General features: G+C 43.7%; 1 protein-coding gene across 1 annotated transcript in view; it reads left to right on the top strand.

The window, feature by feature from the left end:
* The window catches only part of KCNIP3 (potassium voltage-gated channel interacting protein 3), an 89,006-nt gene that overhangs the window by 38,131 nt on the left and 31,577 nt on the right, over positions 1–19,298 (top strand). Inside the window, exons 3-4 of the mRNA XM_044277009.1 lie at positions 15,343–15,467; positions 17,172–17,241. Of these exons, the coding sequence (XP_044132944.1) occupies positions 15,343–15,467; positions 17,172–17,241 (195 nt within the window). The remainder of the gene's footprint in view (positions 1–15,342; positions 15,468–17,171; positions 17,242–19,298) is intronic.

The raw sequence follows: 19,298 nt of genomic DNA, 5'->3' as shown, positions 1-19,298 counted from the left end.
GTGCAGGAGGGTGATGGATGCCGATTAGGGGGACACAGGAGCTGGTGCTGGACGGGTGCTCGTGCAGAACAGGAAGAGGAGGGGAGAGAGGAGCGCAGGAAGTTTGAATCTCGCGCCTCTCTCCCCTGCACCAATCAGCACCCTGGACAGCAGTGTTCAGCACCAGGGCCAGCACCGCCTCTGCAAATCTTTGCACTGTGATTGGTGGTGTGTAATCACGCCACCGATCACAGTGTTTTTCCAGTTCATCGGGTCACAGGACACCCGAATGGACCGGAAACGCAGAAAACCGCAGGTCTGAATTGACCTGCAGTTTTCTGCGATCGCCGATCCGGGGGGGTCAAATGACCCCCCCCCCCTGCGTTGTTACGGGATGCCGGCTGAATGATTTCAGCCGGCATCCCGTTGCGATTAACACCCGCGGCGCCGGAATCTCGATTTAAAGTTAGGACGTACCGGTACGCCCTGAGTCCTTAAGGACTCGGGAAATAGGGCGTACCGGTACGCCCTGCGTCCTGAAGGGGTTAAAATACTGAGGGGGTAGGCCACTGTGCCATCAATGCATATGATTAAGCCTTAAATACAAATGTAGGTGGGTATGCTATATGGTTGGCACGCGGTCTCTATGACCAGGCATGGCGATCAGTTGAAACGCGTCAATTAACCCCCTAGCCTACATTTGTATTTAAGGGTTAATCATATGCATTGGTGACGCAGTGGCCTTCTCCCTCAGTACAATAATCATGGTATTTATATGCATTGGTGGCGCAGTGCCACAGGCACCCCACCTGCTCTTTGTTATATTAATTGGTGACAGTTCCGATCGGAACCCCAGCAGTGTAATCCTGGGGCTCCGATCGGTTACCATGGCAGCCAGGAAGCTACTGAATCCCTGGCTGCCATAGTAAGTTCCCTGCTGCCGTGTGCACAAAGCACAGGGCAGCAGGGACAGTGTGAAAGCCTATTTACCCTATCAGGGTGAAAAGCATAAGGGATAAAAAAAGATCCCAGGTTCTAGCCCCTTAAGGGCACTAACTAATAGTTATAAAAAATAAATTTAAAAATTTAAAAAAAACACCAAAATTTTAAAGGGATTCCATCAGCCATATTTTAGCTAAAGAGCTTTTTATATCATCACATCAGTCTCCTCGATCTCAATAAAAATATACTAGTCTTACCCCCACATTTTTGCTAAAAATCGCTTTTCTTAATATGCTAGGAGCCCAAGGGGCTGTCCCTCTGGCCATTGGAGCCCAGCCGCGCCCATTATCTTGGAGGCCTGCGCCGCCCCGCTGTTAATTATTCACTCCTCTCCTGGCCGCTTTTTTTTCCAGTGCGCCGTAATCTAGCCCGGTGTCCTGGAAGCAGCCTCACCGAAGGAAGCGTGCATGCGCCAGCTCTCTGCGCACGTCGCTCGCCTTGGAAAGGAGGAGCAGAGTGAGTGGCGTGAGTTCACCTGACAGGGCCTGGACGTGTGGATCCAGGGCGCATGCGCGAGATTACGGCGCACTGGAAAAAAAAAAGGAGAGGAGTAAATAATTAACAGCGGGGCTGCGCTGGGCTCCAAGTTAAGGGGTGCGTCTGGGCTCCAACGACCAGAGGGACAGCCCCTTGGGCTCCTTATGAAGGTAATTAGCATATGAATAAAACATTTTGCAAAAATGACAAGACATGTGGGGGTAAGACTAGTATATTTTTATCTAGATCGAAGAGACTGATGTGATTATATGAAAAGCTCTTTAGCTAAAATCTGGCTGACGGAATCCCTTTAAAATTTTAGATCAGCCCCTTTCTCAATTTGACATATAAAAAAATATAAACAATAAAAAAAATTAGCATATTAGGTATAAATATCTGCCATAACAGAAAAAACAAACAAACGCATGATTTGTCATTTTTTGGTCACCTCGTCCCCCCGAAAAAAATAGGATAGGACTGTTCTATTATGGGCCGGACATTCCATAAAATATGGATTGCACATGGCTTTTTTGGTGTTTTTTTTTATGGTTAACAAAGTTTTTCTTTGGTTTGCTAGTGGATCACTATATCATAGAGGGCCCGAAGTGGGAGACCAATAGCCTTAACCCAATAATGACTTCCAAGTGCCCAAGCCCGTCGTCAGGGGAGGAAGCCTTGGGAGGTTAGGGGAGGAGCAAACAGCGGGAAAGGGTGGCAAAAAGGAAAGTCCAACCAGCTGGGCACTTGGGACCCATTTTTCATAGCAATAAAATGCTTTTCCTTGACATTAAATAAACACCCAAATGACATAAAAGTATGGTTATAATGCTTTTACAATGTTCTGTAATATTAGTGAAATGTACATGACAGACTCCCTTTAAGCAGTCATAACTTTTTTGTTTTTTTATTGACATAAGGCCTATTTTTATGCGGGATAAATTGCATTTTCTTATGTTGTTTGAAATAATTCATTATTTAGTAGTTTATATACATAGTAACATAGTACATAAGGCCGAAAAAAGACATTTGTCCATCCAGTTCAGCCTGTTATCCTGCAAGTTGATCCAGAGGAAGGCAAAAAAAAAAAACTGTGCGGTAGAAGCCAATTTTCCTCACTTTAGGGGAATAAAAAATTCCTTCCCGACTCCAATCAGGCAATCAGAATAACTCCCTGGATCAACGATCTCTCTCTAGTAGCTATAGCCTGTAATATTATTACACTCCAGAAATACATCCAGGCCCCTCTTGAATTCCTTTATTGTACTCACCATCACCACCTCCTCAGGCAGAGAGTTCCATAGTCTCACTGCTCTTACCGTAAAGAATCCTCTTCTATGTTTGTGTACAAACCTTCTTTCCTCCAGACGCAGAGGATGTCCCCTCGTCACAGTCACAGTCCTGGGGATAAATAGATGATGGGAGAGATCTCTGTACTGACCCCTGATATATTTATACATATTAATTAGATCTCCCCTCAGTCGTCTTTTTTCTAAAGTGAATAACCCTAATTTTGATAATCTTTCAGGGTACTGTAGTTGCCCCATTCCAGTTATTACTTTAGTTGCCCTCCTCTGGACCCTCTCCAGCTCTGCTATGTCTGCCTTGTTCACAGGAGCCCAGAACTGTACACAGTACTCCATGTGTGGTCTGACTAGTGATTTGTAAAGTGGTAGGACTATGTTCTCATCACAGGCATCTATGCCCCTTCTGATGCAACCCATTATCTTATTGGCCATGGCAGCAGCTGCCTGACACTGGTTTTTGCAGCTTAGTTTGCTGTTTATTAACTTCCTAGGTCCTTTTCCATGTCAGTTTTACCGAGTGTTTTACCATTTAGTATGTACGGGTGACTTGCATTATTCCTTCCCATGTGCATAACTTTACATTTGTCAGTGTTAAACCTCATCTGCCACTTATCTTCCCAAGCCTGCAATGTATCCAGATCCCTCTGTAGCCGTATACTGTCCTCTTCAGTGTTAATTACTTTACACAGTTTAGTGTCATCTGCGAAAATTGATACTTTACTATGCAAGCCTTCTACAAGATCATTAATAAATATATTGAAGAGAATAGGGCCCAGTACTGACCCCATTGAGCCAGTTACTTACCCACATACAGACATTTTCTCCCAGTCCGAGCATTCTCATTTTATATACTAACCTTTTATGTGGTACAGTGTCAAATGCTTTGGAGAAGTCCAGATATACAACATTCATTGATTCGCTGCTGTCAAGTCTACAAACCGGATTCCAAAAAAGTTGGGACACTATACAAATCGTCAATAAATACTGAATGCAATGATGTGGAGGTGCCAACTTCTAATATTTTATTCAGAATAGAACATAAATCACGGAACAACAGTTTTAAGGGAAAAATATGTTGAAAACCAAGTTGGGACAAGGCCATTTTCACCACTGTGTGGCATCTCCCCTTCTTCTTACAACACTCAACAGACGTCTGGGGACCGAGGAGACCAGTTTCTCAAGTTTAGAAAATAGGAATGCTCTCCCATTCTTGTCTAATACAGGCCTCTAACTGTTCAATCGTCTTGGGCCTTCTTTGTTGCACCTTCCTCTTTATGATGCGCCAAATGTTCTCTATAGGTGAAAGATCTGGACTGCAGACTGGCCATTTCAGTACCCGGATCCTTCTCCTACGCAGCCATGATGTTGTGATTGATGCAGAATGTGGTCTGGCATTATCTTGTTGAAAAATGCAGGGTCTTCCCTGAAAGAGATGACGTCTGGATGGGAGCATATGTTGTTCTAGAACCTGAATATATTTTTCTGCATTGATGGTGCCTTTCCAGACATGCAAGCTGCCCATGCCACACGCACTCATGCAACCCCATACCATCGGAGATGCAGGCTTCTGAACTGAGCGTTGATAACAACTTGGGTTGTCCTTGTCCTCTGTGGTCCGGATGACATGGCGTCCCAGATTTCCAAAAAGAACTTTGAATCGTGACTCGTCTGACCACAGAACAGTCTTCCATTTTGCCACACTCCATTTTAAATGATCCCTGACCCAGTGAAAACGCCTGAGCTTGTGGATCTTGCTTAGAAATGGCTTCTTCTTTGCATTGTAGAGTTTCAGCTGGCAACGGCGGATGGCACGGTGGATTGTGTTCACTGACAAGGTTTCTGGAATTATTCCTGAGCCCATTCAGTGATTTCCTTTACAGTAGCATTCCTGTTTGTGTGGCAGTGTCGTTTAAGGGCCCGGGGATCACGGGCATCCAGTATGGTATTTTACGGCCTTGACCCTTACGCACAGAGATTGTTCCAGATTCTCTGAATCTCCGGATGATGTTATGCACAGTTGCTGATGATAGATGCAAAGTCTTTGCAATTTTTCGCTGGGTAACACCTTTCTGATATTGCTCCACTATCTTTCTGCGCAACATTGTGGGAATTGGTGATCCTCTACCCATCTTGGCTTCTGAGAGACACTGCCACTCTGAGAAGCTCTTTTTATACCCAATCATGTTGCCAATTGACCTAATTAGTGTTAATTGGTCTTTCAGCTCTTCGTTATGCTCAAATTTACTTTTTCCAGCCTCTTATTGCTACTTGTCCCAACTTTTTTGGGATTTGTTGACACCGTGAAAATTTGAATCAACGTATTTTTCCTTTAAAATGATACAGTTACTCGGATTAAACGTTTGATCTGTCATCTACGTTCTATTACAAATAAAATATTGACATTTGCTATCTCCACATCATTGCATTCAGTTTTTATTCATGATTTGTATAGTGTCCCAACTTCTTTGGAATCCGGTTTGTAGAACCTCCTCATATACATCACAAAAATTCAAATTTCACACTGAATACCTGTTAAATTATTTGTTTGGGTTATTTTGCTCATGTGGATACAAATAAGTGTACTTTCTTTTTACTTTTACATAATGTATGTGGCGCAATATAATGTATTTTATGTAAAATAATCACTTATTTGTTATAATTTTTTGGAAGATTTTTTCATTTTTGAATTAAATTTTTTATAAATCCCATTAAGGAATGACTATTTTACAAAATTATTTTAGACTTACTATGTATTAGCATACTCCCGTATGCTAATATATTATGCTCTGTGTCCCTACAGCACAGGCTGTGGTCAGAGCAACACTAGTGCGCCCTAACAGCAGGATTACTGAACTTACAGTTCCGGTGTCCTTTCTTGGTCCCAGTGGGCTCAGTGGAGATGGCTTACGCAACCTCTGATCAGATCACTTGAACCCAATTAGTGGGAAAAATTCCCACTGAACATGCCACAGTCACAAAATGCGTCAATCAAAAGGTTAACAGTTGGGATTGGATCTACCTACCTCCTATCCTGGCTGTAGAGCAAAAGGCTGCTCTAAGAACTGGAGCTGTTAGGGTGGGTTCACGTCACGTTTTTTGCCATCCGTTTAACGTTTATAAAAAACATATGCGTTAACGGATGCCTCAGACTGATGCCATACAGTGGCATCCATTCACCATAGAGTTCCATTTTATAGCTCACGTATACGTTAATGTAACAGTCTGCAGAGAGAATGGAATGTGAAAGCTCTAGAAGACGACGACCCTGCAATCCATCAGTGGTGGTCGTGCTTGTACACTAAAGGAAAAAGTGCTGGCCTCTCTAGTGGCCGGGACAGTGGGACCACACATAGGCTAGTGCATTTTTCTATAGTGTGCAAGCACGACCTCTACTGCTGGATTGCAGGGTGATCGTAACCATAGAATAATGAGATGGAAAAATGAATCAAGCCAGCAAAGGAAGTAATATGGAGAATCACAATACATTAGTAAGTGGCTCGTATTAACTCCCTCTACATAATAAATGCCATTTGCTAAAGTGACAAAACCCCTTTAATAAAGACCAATCGGAAAAAAATGCTAGTGACCCAAGGTAAGTAAAATGGAGTAATAAAAATTAAAAGGTGTCCATGGCCTTTAACGTTTGCTGAAATGGTGTATTTTACACTTAAAATCAAACCTACACTTGCAGATGGCTTTTCAGAATAAGCTGTGTATATGAGGAATAACACTATTTCTGCCCATTATAGGACCTGTATGCTGAATGTATCACTAGTTTATCACTTCTCTTATTGTCAGCTCTTCTTCAGCTAGTGGGTATAGACTAGCTGCTATTATGTCTCCCATATACAGCACACATAGAGAAGAGAGATTCTGTTCCCCTTTCATTATCGCTCATATACAGAGCAGCAGCAGAGCTCAGAGACCATTACAGAAAAGTACTGCTCTGAATGAAGTTCTAGGGGTGAGATATAACCCTTACTATTAGCTGCTGCACTTTATTTGTGTGTCTTACACTTTCTCTGCCACTCGTCCCTCCTCTCCCCTCGCCATAGACTTTTATGGGCAGCTATAACCTGATCCTTCAGTGAGCTGGCAGTCAATCATGTCCTCCATGGATTTAGCAGGGAATATATGTGGTGAAGAAAGAAGGCTAATAAGTGCTCCTGATTCTTATATTCACTGGTACTATTGATTTATGCAAAATTTGTTGAAAGGCTAGTGACCATTTAAGAGGCAAGTTAACGATTGCTACATCTGTATATAGAAGTGCTCTGCAACTTGGAGTAGCTGGATCAGTCTCTGGGTGTTATATTGTTACTAAAGCAGTCAACCTACCATTAGCAGTCACTTTGAGCTAGCTATGTACCTACCTGCATACCGCTTACATGTTTGGGGACATTAAAGGGGTTATTTATGACCTATCCTCAGGATAAGCTGGATCAGCCGATCAACTGTTTAAAAAGGCTCCGGTGCTCCGGCGAGTGCCGCGGCCCCTTCCTAGTTCATCGGTCATGTGGCATAGACACAGCGCCATCCCATTGAGGCTACACTGCAATATAAAGCATGGCCGCTATCTATCCAAAGGATGGCGCTGTACTTGGTAAGCTGCAAGGAGGCTGTGGTGCTCACTGGAGCACCCAGACCACCTCAAACAGCTGATTGGTGGGGGTTCTGGGAGTCGGACACCTGCCGATCCTGAGGACAGGTCATCAGTATCAGAATCTTGGAAAACTCCTTTAAATATACTTTGAGTAATAATCTTTGTATCTTCCTTGATTGGATCACGTTGCTAGAATTTCCACAGGGAGAGGGGAATGATGGCGCCTGTAGAGCAGCACGCGTTGTGATTGAGTGCTGCTACTAGAGAGTTATCACTTACATTATTTATGTCGCAGGCTGCAGTCACATAACAGAAGATGTTGGATGCGCAATATTAAAAGCAGAACTCCTCTTCCAGTAATCTCTAACATCCACCATAATGATTCTAAAATTATGTTTGTATTGAGCTACCAGAAAAGTATTGCAGAACAAATGTGAAGCTGGTATTTGTGGTCTTTGTAAAATATACTCCTGCAATAGAGGGAATATATGTCCTGTTCATTCATCACTAGGAAGTGATTTTCTTCACCATTTTAATTTAGGAAAACGCTTTTCTACGGATAAGGATTGAAGTTTTGATTTCTAATCCCTTTTTGGTTAAAAACTTTCTCTAAAGTCTTCACTGACATTGAATTTGCCATGTATACAGAGCTTCGCTGTATGTGAACAGTTAAAGGATTGTACAGGATTAGAAAAATATGGCTGCTTTCTTCAAAAAAAGAACTGCCACATCTGTCTACACCAGAGATGCTCAACCTGCGGCCAGGGGCGTAGCTACAGAGGTAGCAGTCTCTATCGGGCCCAGGAGCCTGAGGGGGCCCAAAGATCCTTGTGCCACATAATAAGACACCGGTATTATAGAAAGTGCATGCAGGTCACGTTACACCTCTGGCTGGAGGGAAGGGGTTAGGTCACGAATTTGGCATATGAGGGGGGTGTCACGGCTGAGGATGGGGAAAACCCTCAGCCGTGCGATGCCAGAAGATGTTAGGCTGCTCAGCCAGGACAGGATTAGGGAGCAGGTCACCTCCTAAAGCGTCCCTAACCTGACCCTAACTCCTAGCTGCATGGGCCGACCTTGAAGGTAAGAGGGCCCATGCTCAGGAACCTCGGATCCCTAACTCACCCTCCGACCGGTCCCTGAACTAGGAGTCAAGGTAAGACGGCCTGTTCCTTCTGGACACGGAGGAACAGGGGTCTCACTGGCCAAGCTACAAGGAATGGGGAAACACATACAACATACAGATATGACAGGCGAACTACTAGTTCCACACGTACCTGTCACAGCCACGCTGACTGGAACCCATGCATGCACTACTAATGTCCACATAACAACTAGAGGACACAGCACACATAACACACAGGTAACCAGGACATCCGTAGTTGCAATAAACAAAGACAAAGGAAAACATCAACTCAACATCAAGACATAAACTTCACAGATAAACCTATGACCACATGGGTGGCCCCCACTGGCAGATGATATACACAGGCGGCTGCTCCAGCTAAGGCTACTTTCACACCTGCGTTCGATCGGATACGTTCTGAACGGATCCGCTCATATTAATGCAGACGGTGGCTCCGTTCAGAACGGATCCATCTGCATTATAACTTAGAAAAATTTTCTAAGTGTGAAAGTAGCCTGAGCAGATCCGTTCAGACTTTACATTGAAAGTCAATGGGGGACGGATCCGCTTGAAGATTGAGCCATATGGTGTCATCTTCAAGCGGATCCGTCCCCATTGACTTACATTGTAAGTCGGAACAGATCCGCTCGCCTCCGCACGGCCAGGCGGACACCCGAACGCTGCTTGCAGCGTTCAGGTGTCCGCTCACTGAGCGGAGCGGAGGCTGACCGCTGGCAGGTGGATCCGCCTCCAATGAGAATGCATTAGGGCCAGACAGCTGCGTTCAGGGCAGCTCGTGAGCCCCTTCAAACGGAGCTCACGAGCGGACACCTGAACGCAGGTGTGAAAGGAGCCTAAGCATGGCTGAAGCAACCCACTGACACATGCCAAACACTGAGGCTTTATAGGCCTAAGAGGCCACACCCACACAAACACACCCAGTGTCTCACACACACAGAAAGGGAGTTAACCCTTCCAACACCAGGGAAGGGAAAACACCACTTAAAGGGAAAGTGTCCAAACCAAGATCACACTGTGGCTGTTGCCGCAGGCAACGACATGGGTGGCAACCATGTCCTGGGAGTCAGCCCGAAGGTCGGGACACTGCCACCACATGTACACATCCAACCAAACGTTGCCACGGGCAGCCACAGTGAAGGGAAGAGTCCTAGTGCACACACAACACAAAACGCAGTGCACACCAGACAAACAAACACAACACCCAACATGAAGGTTGTTAGGTACAACCGCATGCCATGCAGCAAGCTGCCCAGCACCGTTCAGGCTGCTCTGCTGAAACCAACACCATACAACTAGTTGCCCGCGGCAACCACAAGTGAGGCCACACACCAGCGGCCCTCACCTGTGATTGAACACCAAAACCAAGCCGCAGGCAACCGCATGCGGTTGAGGAGTCACGACCATAACCGTGGCCGTGACAGGGGGGGGTGCCGTTTCAATTTTTGCCTCAGGCAGCACAAAGGCCACAAAGTACTGAGGGAAGGGGGCCCAAGTTGAACTCTTGCACCAGGGCCCATAAGTCTTTAGCTATGCCCTTCCTGCGGCCCTCCAGCTGTTGCAAAACTACAACTCCCAGCATGCCCTAATAGGTGTAGGCTGTCCAAGAGTGCTGGGAGTTGTAGTTTTGCAACAGCTGGAGGTCCGCAGGTTGGACATCCCTGGTCTACACATTCACTTCAGTGTAGCTGAACTATAACACCAGTCACATCCCATGATCAGGTGTGGCACTGCTTCTTAAAGGAGTTTTCTGGGAGTAAGATATTGATGACCTGTCCTGCGGACCTCTAACCATCAGCTGTTTGAAGAGGCCATAGTGATCTGGTGAGTGCTGCGGCCTCTTCCAAGGCCAGTGACATCATGTCCATCGGTCGCATGGCCTCTGTGCAGCTCATCCCCATTCAAGTGAATGAGCCCAGGCTGCAATACCAAGCACAACCACTATACAATGTACGGCGCTGTGCTTGGTAGACCTTGATAGCTTTTAAAACAGCTGATCGGCTGAGGTGCCAGGAGTCGGACTGCCACCGATTAGATATTGATGAGCTATCCTTAGGATAGGTCACCAATACTGTACTCCTGAAAAACCCCTTTAAAGAAAGCAGCCATTTTTTCCTAATCCTTTACAATCCTTTTAAAGAGGGCCTGTTAGCGTTCCTGACATGTCTGTTTTACTTGTGCACTCTATTAATGAACAACGTTAGAGCAGTTTTACATAGAACTCTGCATTGTTTGCTCCTCTGCTATTCAGCCTGGAAATGTGTACATACGACCATTGTATGTTGAAACCATTGTAAGTTGAGTAATCGGTTCCAAAGCCCCAAAATGTCATCCAAGATAAGAGAAAAGTAATATTTAAGAAAAAAATTCTGACACCGGAATATTGCGTCCTGAGGCCATTGTAGCTTGAGGGACCACTGTATATAAATTGATAAGTCAATGTTACCACCCCAATTATCAAAAAGGTGTTCACCTACACAGTCTGATACTGTCAGCACTGACTTCTGGAGCATCTATTCTTGTGACTATGATGTGCCATTCCGTTATTATAACTACTACAAGTTATAACTGAATTGATAGTAGTTTGCAATGACTGTCCAGCTGGGGGTTACCAGTTGGGGGGTGTCCCTGCACAGCCTGACAATATCCAACTAGTACTGCCAGCGTCAGACTGTGCAGGGACATGCCAGGAGAGATGACCAGTCTTCTTTAAATGGCTCATATTGCTACTGCGGTAGTTCACTGGATTTCAGCCCAGCACGCCCTGTTTTCTGCCTATTGATAACTATACATTATGAGATAGAGCTGCCTAGAAGATGAGGGTCCCTTTAAATACAGCGCCGTAGAGTAGGATAACATCACTATAATACACGTCTCCCAGGACCAAACTACACACAGATGTGATGGAAACAAATACACTTAATGAAGCTGAGCATATCAGGGCTAAACATAGTGTAATGCTGATAATAAATTGAATACCCTGAAATGGAAAGATTATAGGGCGGGCGAGATGAGTCAGCGTTGGCGTGCTGGTAATTCGATGCATCATTGGGTGCACTATGGAGAGGGCTATTATAAGTCGATAACTAGCAAAAATAGAAGGAGAGGCTACAGCATGCAGCAATAAGGGATCATTACCTATTCCTGGTCTTCCATACATTCACAAATTTTAGATTTTGTCTTGTCCTGGGAGCTGACAGCTTTAGATTGGTTTAGTTAATAGATAAGGGGTTCTCTTCTTTTAGCCCCTCCCCCCAGCCATAAATCCAACAACATGACTCTTGTTCTTGAAGGACCGCAAGCGCCCACTGATTACAGTAGAGGTGATGGAAGTCAAAGATTTAAGTGGGCACCCACTTCTGCATATCGTTCAAGTTGGTACAATTTATAGCACTAGTAACTTATTGGTATGCCAACTAGCTCCCCTCCAGAAAGCAGAAAACAGTATCCCTGAAGCCACCTATATGTAGTCGACCTGTAAGTAAATGTGTGACCCGCTAAAGAACCTTGAAACATGGTTGACTTGGTGAGAAGCCTTTGATGTTCCTCTGGGGTAGTACTGTAATTCAATTTGCATATTCTTTCCCAGGGTGCACTGCCTGTAAAAGCTCCTTTACACAAGCTGACTGACCAGGAAAATTATTAAGAATGAATGGTTAGTTCCAGATGATTGCCAGATAATGAGTGGAAGTGAGAGCAGCATTTACATGCAGCAATCATCATCTCTGTATGGGGATGAGTGATCGTCCGTCTCCATCAAGATTCACGGTTTCCAAAATTGCCACAATCATAATTTCTGGGCAGCAGATCATACTGTGTAAGTATGGATCGGCTGCCCAGAAATTATAATTTTGGTGTCTACACCATTGATCCTTTCACCTGATGAACAATAATTTCTTCGATCATCATCAACACATTTCTACGGGTAAATTAATAGATAATTGGCCTGTATAAAGACTCCCTATGCCAGCTGGCATACATCCCCCCTTCCCCGAAGAGCTATGTCACCCAGCCAACCAGTACTAACAAGATGTCTACAAATGGGTGTATCTTCCTTTTGGAGACGACTCTAGCTTGGCTAAAATCCCTAGCCATGTTTCGAGGTTCTTTAACGGGTCAACATTGACTTATACTTATAGGTTGCTTTACAAAGACAATTTTGTTTCTTCTGGAGCAGAGCTGATTTCCATTCCAGGGAGAGCTGACTGAAAGATTACCTACACCAGTTGATGGTCTCCAAAAGGAGCAAAATTACTCCTAGAAGAATTTATTGGAAAATGTCAACTTATAGGGACTGGTTCTATATGGCAAAACATAACAATTCAGTAATAATGGAAGCACCCAAATACAGTTTAGGCTACTTTCACACTAGCGTTCGGGGTTCCGCTTGTGAGTTCCGTTTAAAGGCTCTCACAAGCGGCCCCGAACGGATCCGTACAGCCCTAATGCATTCTGAGTGGATGCGGATCCGCTCAGAATGCATCAGTCTGGCAGCGTTCAGCCTCCGCTCCGCTCAGCAGGCGGACACCTGAACGCTGCTTGCAGCGTTCGGGTGTCCGCCTGGCTGTGCGGAGGCAAACGGATCCGTCCAGACTTACAATGGAAGTCAATGGGGACGGTTCCGTTTGAATTTGACACTATATGGCTCAATTTTCAAACGGATCCGTCCCCCATTGACTTTCAATGTAAAGTCAAAACGGATCCGTTTGTATTACCATTTTTTTTTGTTCATGGTAATGCAAACGGATCCGTTCTGAACGGATCTAAGCGTTTGCATTATAGGTGCGGATCCGTCTGTGCAGATACCAGACGGATCCGCTCCGAACGCAAGTGTGAAAGTAGCCTTAGGGGGACATTTATCATGCCAAAAGTGGCGTAAAGCTTATGCGTGGCAAAACTTGGGTCTTTTCCCCACTCAGACTACTTTTCCAAAGTGGCTAGAAAAGGGTGCGTGGTGAAGGTGAGTCTGTCGAACAGCCTTCAGGACGAAGCACCAAACTTATGTAGAGGGGGGCCTACATAATTTTGCCGCTTCCTCCAGCAGCACAGGGGGACTTAAGACCAGCATGGAAAATGCTGGTCTGAATAAATGTCCCCCTTAATCTATCGTGACAAAACAGTTCTATCGATAAATGAACAAACGGACAATGTATGATGTGCAATGCAATCAAATACATTTTATGTAACGTGAAATGATTTTCTGCGAGTAAAATATTTGCATGTTCAGACAATATATCAACATTAGCATCCCCCTTTAAGTCACCTGTGAGTCATGGTAATGCTGTAACCTGGGGAAAAGTTGCAGGCAGCCTTGCTAACTTTTCTGAGAATCTGGCATGGTCAGGTTTTTTGCAGTAGCTGATAGGTCATTGCACCTATTTTTTCCATAGGGTAGGTAGAAATTGCTGCATTAGGAGCTTTGGTCCTAATAACTCCCAGTTGATGACTTTTAAAAATAGAAAGGGTCAACATAAAAAGGTCAATTGTAAAGAATCTACAAAGATCAATCAATCAAGATGGAGAAAATATCCTGCTAGATAAGGCTTAATGGGAACGTTAACGGAAATAACGGATCATGAATTAAGGTGTATATTAGGGTGTTTCATTTTTCCAAAGATGTGATTTTCATATGACTTTGATTACGCCCTGAGTCTCAGTGCTGTAAGATACATATGCCAAATTTCAAGACAATTGGATAATATTTAGGGGTTGCACATATTGATCACTTTTATTACTACTCTCACTCCTGTACCTAGGAGGTTGGTCTAAAAACTACTTCAGTTTCAGGATCCCAGGGGCTCTGAATCAAGCAAGGTGGACGGCAAAGGCAATATATGCATTTAAAATTGTCCTCTTCACTAAACAGTTGAATATTCCTCAACGAGAATTGAAAGGAATGAAACAGGTTGCACATTTTGTCAGCCTCATATATGTTCGCTTTTTGCACGAGGCAATTGTAAGTCGATGGGCTCCAAAGAATGATTTGGACATGCTACAGCTTCTAAGCATTTACCCAGATGCAGACGTAAAAAAAGTGCTCTCACAGTTGCTAAGAGACACCTTTGGTAGACGTAGGATTGGCTTTTTTGGACAAATGTATTACTCAGTCTGTTAAGAAAAATATAACAAAAAATTTAGAAACCAAACCTGCAAAGAAAAAGGAAATGAAACGATTAGAGGGTAAAAATCTAGTTTTTTAAGGAAAAGACCTGAGCCAATTCGTTACTAACAAAATAAAGACGTTCTTTGAATTGTTTGGGATCCACGATGTGACAGAATACTGCAGTGATTCTCTAAGAAGCCATGTGAATACTCTTAAGGTGGTCAATGATACCGCAGAAAGGAATCGCTCCGTTAAAAAAGTTTAACGAACCGGTTAGGGGCAAAGACTATTGTTGAGGGTAGTCGAGCTTCACAGAAAAGTCATCACCAAGCTAACAAAAGAACGGATTGCATCGTTTATATTAAGTTGATTAATATAACACATGTTTTGCCTATCATACTACCTATTAATCTTAATGTCTAGTTTTAATATTATTTTAAGTTTGTGATTTCTAGCTTTCCCAATAAAAGTAATTAACATTGAAAAATCATATTTTTTGCCTACTTTTACAAAACTGATCAACGTGTGCAACCTCTAAATATTATCCCATCTTCTTGAAATTTGGCATATATATCTTTTACATCACTGAGACTCGAAGCGTAAGCAAAAATGTAACATTTTTTTCCCATTACAAAATGAAACACCCTAGTGTATTTAATGAGTACTCCTTTAAATTGTTACTATTGTAAGTCAACTGTCTAGGGTGTGACACTGTGATCCTGTTTTGCAGATAGCAGTGACAGTGAGCTGGAGCTATCAACAGTACGTCACCAGCCAGAGGGACTGGAGCAGCTTCAAGCTGTCACCAAATTCACAAAAAAGGAGCTTCAATCTTTATACAGAGGATTTAAAAATGTGAGCATGTTGTCCATGATGATGTCACCGCATGTCCTCTAGAAGTGACTTTTAAGAGACAGAAGCGATGGGTCGAATTGGTTGATAGTCGATTGCAACATCTTTTAGTGCTCTAGCAATCATCTAAATGTGTCTGAAGTCTACCAACCTAATATTCATGGCCATGCTGGAATCATGACCATACGCTAATGTGAGAAGGTGGTTACTTGCACCAAAAAGTCTGGAGATGTTTGGACTGTCAGTGATAGTTGTTCTTCTGTGAAAGTACTTGACAATTGTGCTCCGGTGGTTTCCAGGTGTGTCCTTAGTTTCCCAAAGAGGTGCCTCAATATGATGAAAAAGAACTTCATACAGTATGCATGCCTTACGCTAACTAGCTGTTTCAAGTCAAGCTGGTGGAGAGAAGACAGGATATCCCCATCCTAATCCCCCCAGGAAGGCATGATCCATATCCCTGAAGACAGGGAATCTCATTACAAGCCCAGATAAAATCTTGCATATGCGCCATTGTGGTCTACCTGTGGCACATGCATAGTGAAGCACTGTGTACATGCTCTGGCTTCATTGGCCTGGCTGGGTGGGATTAAGTCCTTGACGGGAAACTAAGGACACATTTGGAAACTACTGGAGCACTATTGTCAGTTACTGGTTATAGCTGGGGAAGCTATATAGTGTTGTTCTCCTAAGCAGAACGTTCTGACTCGGGTAATGTTCTTCAATGGGATTACTGACAGAGTCCAAAGAATTTCTGCTGGTGGCATCATGAAATCCAGTAGGAATATGCGCAGTAGATGATAGGTGAATATAGCCTGGTGAACTGTTACTGTAACAGGAGATGATGATGGTGATGATTTATTTTACCATCTTTCTATAGAGAAGTAAAGCAGTTTTGGTTACAAATGTCTCTTACTCTGACGTCACTTTCTGAAGTGATGGTGGTAAATGATCTTCCATTAACTAGAGTATCTCCAAAAGCTTTACCCCCTGGAATAAGTTTTAAACATATTAATATGCTTCCCCTTTTGTTGCTTCATGGATGATGCTTCTCTAGGGGTACAATTTGCCCTGGAGGTGACATTATTATTTCTAGTGGAATGATTTCAGTGTGGAGATGTTTGACTGTAGTGGTGGAAAACAGGAGGACATCTATTTTGGTGATTAATTTATAAAGTTCAATCAAAGTGACAGGTACTATCAGTCTATTGGTCAATCCATTAACAAGAGTCATCTAACTAAGGCATTGTGTGAAATTCATCCTAGAATTTGTCCACCGTTGAGACTCTGGTTGAGACATCGCATTTAATAAAGAATAGAAAGGGAAGTTTTAGGCCTCATGCACACGACCGTTTTTCGGGTCCGCATCCGAGCCAAAGTTTTTCCGGCTCGGGTGCGGACCCATTCACTTCAATGGGGCCGCAAAAAGATGCGGACAGCACACGGAGTTCCGAGGCCCCCCCAAAAAAATATAGCATGTCCTATTCTTGTCCGTTTTGCGGACAAAAATAGGCATGTCTATGATAGGCCGCCCGTTCCGTTCCCAAATTGCGGAAGGCACACAGGCGGCTTCCATTTTTTGAGGATCCGCGGTTTGCGGACCGCAAAAAACGGAACGGTCGTGTGCATGAGGCCTAAAGGTGAAGGTGACGATACTCAACCACAGTGAGATTTTGGTAGTGATTATCATCCACCTTCTTATCTTTTCAGGAGTGTCCTAGTGGCTTGGTGGATGAAGAAACCTTTAAGCTGATCTACTCACAGTTCTTCCCTCAAGGAGGTCAGTACATTGTCGCTATTCTCGTTATCTTCATTCTGGCCCATAGACAAAGCATCGTAATACTGTTGTCAAGTTGTATGGTGGTTCAACTAGCTAAACACAGCAGCAGTAGCACAAAGCTCACTGATACCTTGCTACAATGTATCAGTCCAGGATGTTTAGGCTTCATTCAGATTTGTGTGGGGGCTCCGTCAAAATTATATTAAAAATTACATAAAATGACATCTCAGGCTTGCATTCCATCTTTCTGTTCATATTTTGGAACAGAAATACAACGCTGATATGAATGAAACCCCATGTAAACAATAAAGAGGGAGCAGGCTAGGCCATCAATATCCTGATCTCGGAAAACCCTTTTAGGGTATGGCCACATGGTAAGGTGTCTGCATGCAGTTTTGGAGGCCATAATCAGGAGTGGATCATAAAAGCAGAGAAATTATGGCCCCTTTCACATGAGCGTGACGGATTAGGTCCGGATACGTTCAGGGTGCGTTCAGTGAAACTCGCACCATTTTTCAAGCAAGTTCAGTTAGTTTTGTCTGCGATTGCGTCCAGTTGTTTTCAGCGTGGCTACAATGCGTTTTGATGCGTTTTTCACGCGCATGTTAAAAAAACTGAAGGTTTACAAACAACATCTCATAGCAACCATCAGTGAAAAACACATTGCATCCGCAATTGCTTCCGGATGCAATGCGTTTTTCACTGTAGCCCCATTCACTTCTATGAGGCCAGGGCTGCGTGAAAAACGCAGAATATAGAACATGCTGGGTTTTTCACGCAATGGAGAACTGATGCTTGATAAAAAAACGCTCATGTGCACAGACTTATTGAAACGTGTGAAAGGGGCCTATAAAGGACAAATACAACTTACGTTCTTTTTTTAATTCACCCCTGGGTTTGGCTTAAAAAACTGTATGCAAAAATCTGACCGTGTGGCTGTACCCTAAATATGGCTCCCTTTGAAATGGAAAATACAGTCCTGATCAAAAGTTTAAGACCACTTGAAAATGGCAAAAAAAATCATATTTTTACATTGTTGGATCTTAACAAGTGTCCAAGTAGAGCTTCAACATGCAACAAGAAGAAATGGGAGTGAGACAAAACATTTTTTGAGCATTCAATTAACTGAAAATAACGATTAAAGTGAAACAGGCTGTTTTTCAGCTGATCCAAATTTTAGGACCACATGCCTTTAAAAGGCCAAATCTGTGCAAAGATGTGGATTCATTGTCATTTTCTGTCAGGTAGTCACACGTTGTGATGGCAAAGGCCAAAAAACTCTCCCTTTTTGAACGTGGTCGGGTTGTTGAACTGCATAAGCAGGGTCTCTCACATCGTGCCATCGCTGCTAAGGTGGGACGCAGTAAGACAGTCATTTGGAGTTTCTTAAATGATCCTGAGGGTTATGGAACAAAAAAGTCAAGTGGAAGACCCCAAAAAAATTCATCAGCACTGAGCCAGAGGATCCAATTGGCTGTCCGTCAAGACACTGGACGATCCTTGACCCAAATTAAGGCCCTTACTGGTGCTGACTGCAGCCCCATAACCATCAGACGGCATCTGAGACTGAAGGGCTTCAAAAACAAAAAAACGTCTTCAAAGACCTCATCTCCTTGATCGCCACAGAACTGCTCGTTTGGACTTTGCAAGAGAGCACAAAACATGGGACATTCAAAGATGGAAGAAAGTTTTATTCTCTGATGAGAAAAAATGTAACCTTGATGGTCCTGATGGTTTCCAACGTTACTGGCATGACAAGCAGATCCCACCGGAGATGTTTTCTATGCGCCATAATGGTCTGGGGTGCTTTTTCCTTCAATGGAACAATGGAGCTTCAGGAAGTGCAGGGGCGTCAAACGGCCGCTGGCTATGTCCAGATGTTGCAGAGAGCATTCCTCATGACTGAGGGCCCTCGTCTGTGTGGTAACGACTGGGTTTTTTAACAGGACAACGCTACAGTACACAATGCCCGCAGGACAAGGGACTTCTTCTAGGAGAATAACATCACTCTTTTGGCCCTCTTTTGATCTAAATCCAATTGAGAACCTTTGGGGATG

The sequence above is a fragment of the Bufo gargarizans genome, chromosome 2 (assembly GCF_014858855.1).
Source record: "Bufo gargarizans isolate SCDJY-AF-19 chromosome 2, ASM1485885v1, whole genome shotgun sequence".
Taxonomy (NCBI): domain Eukaryota; kingdom Metazoa; phylum Chordata; class Amphibia; order Anura; family Bufonidae; genus Bufo; species Bufo gargarizans.
This window is presented reverse-complemented; position numbering and strand designations above follow the sequence as displayed.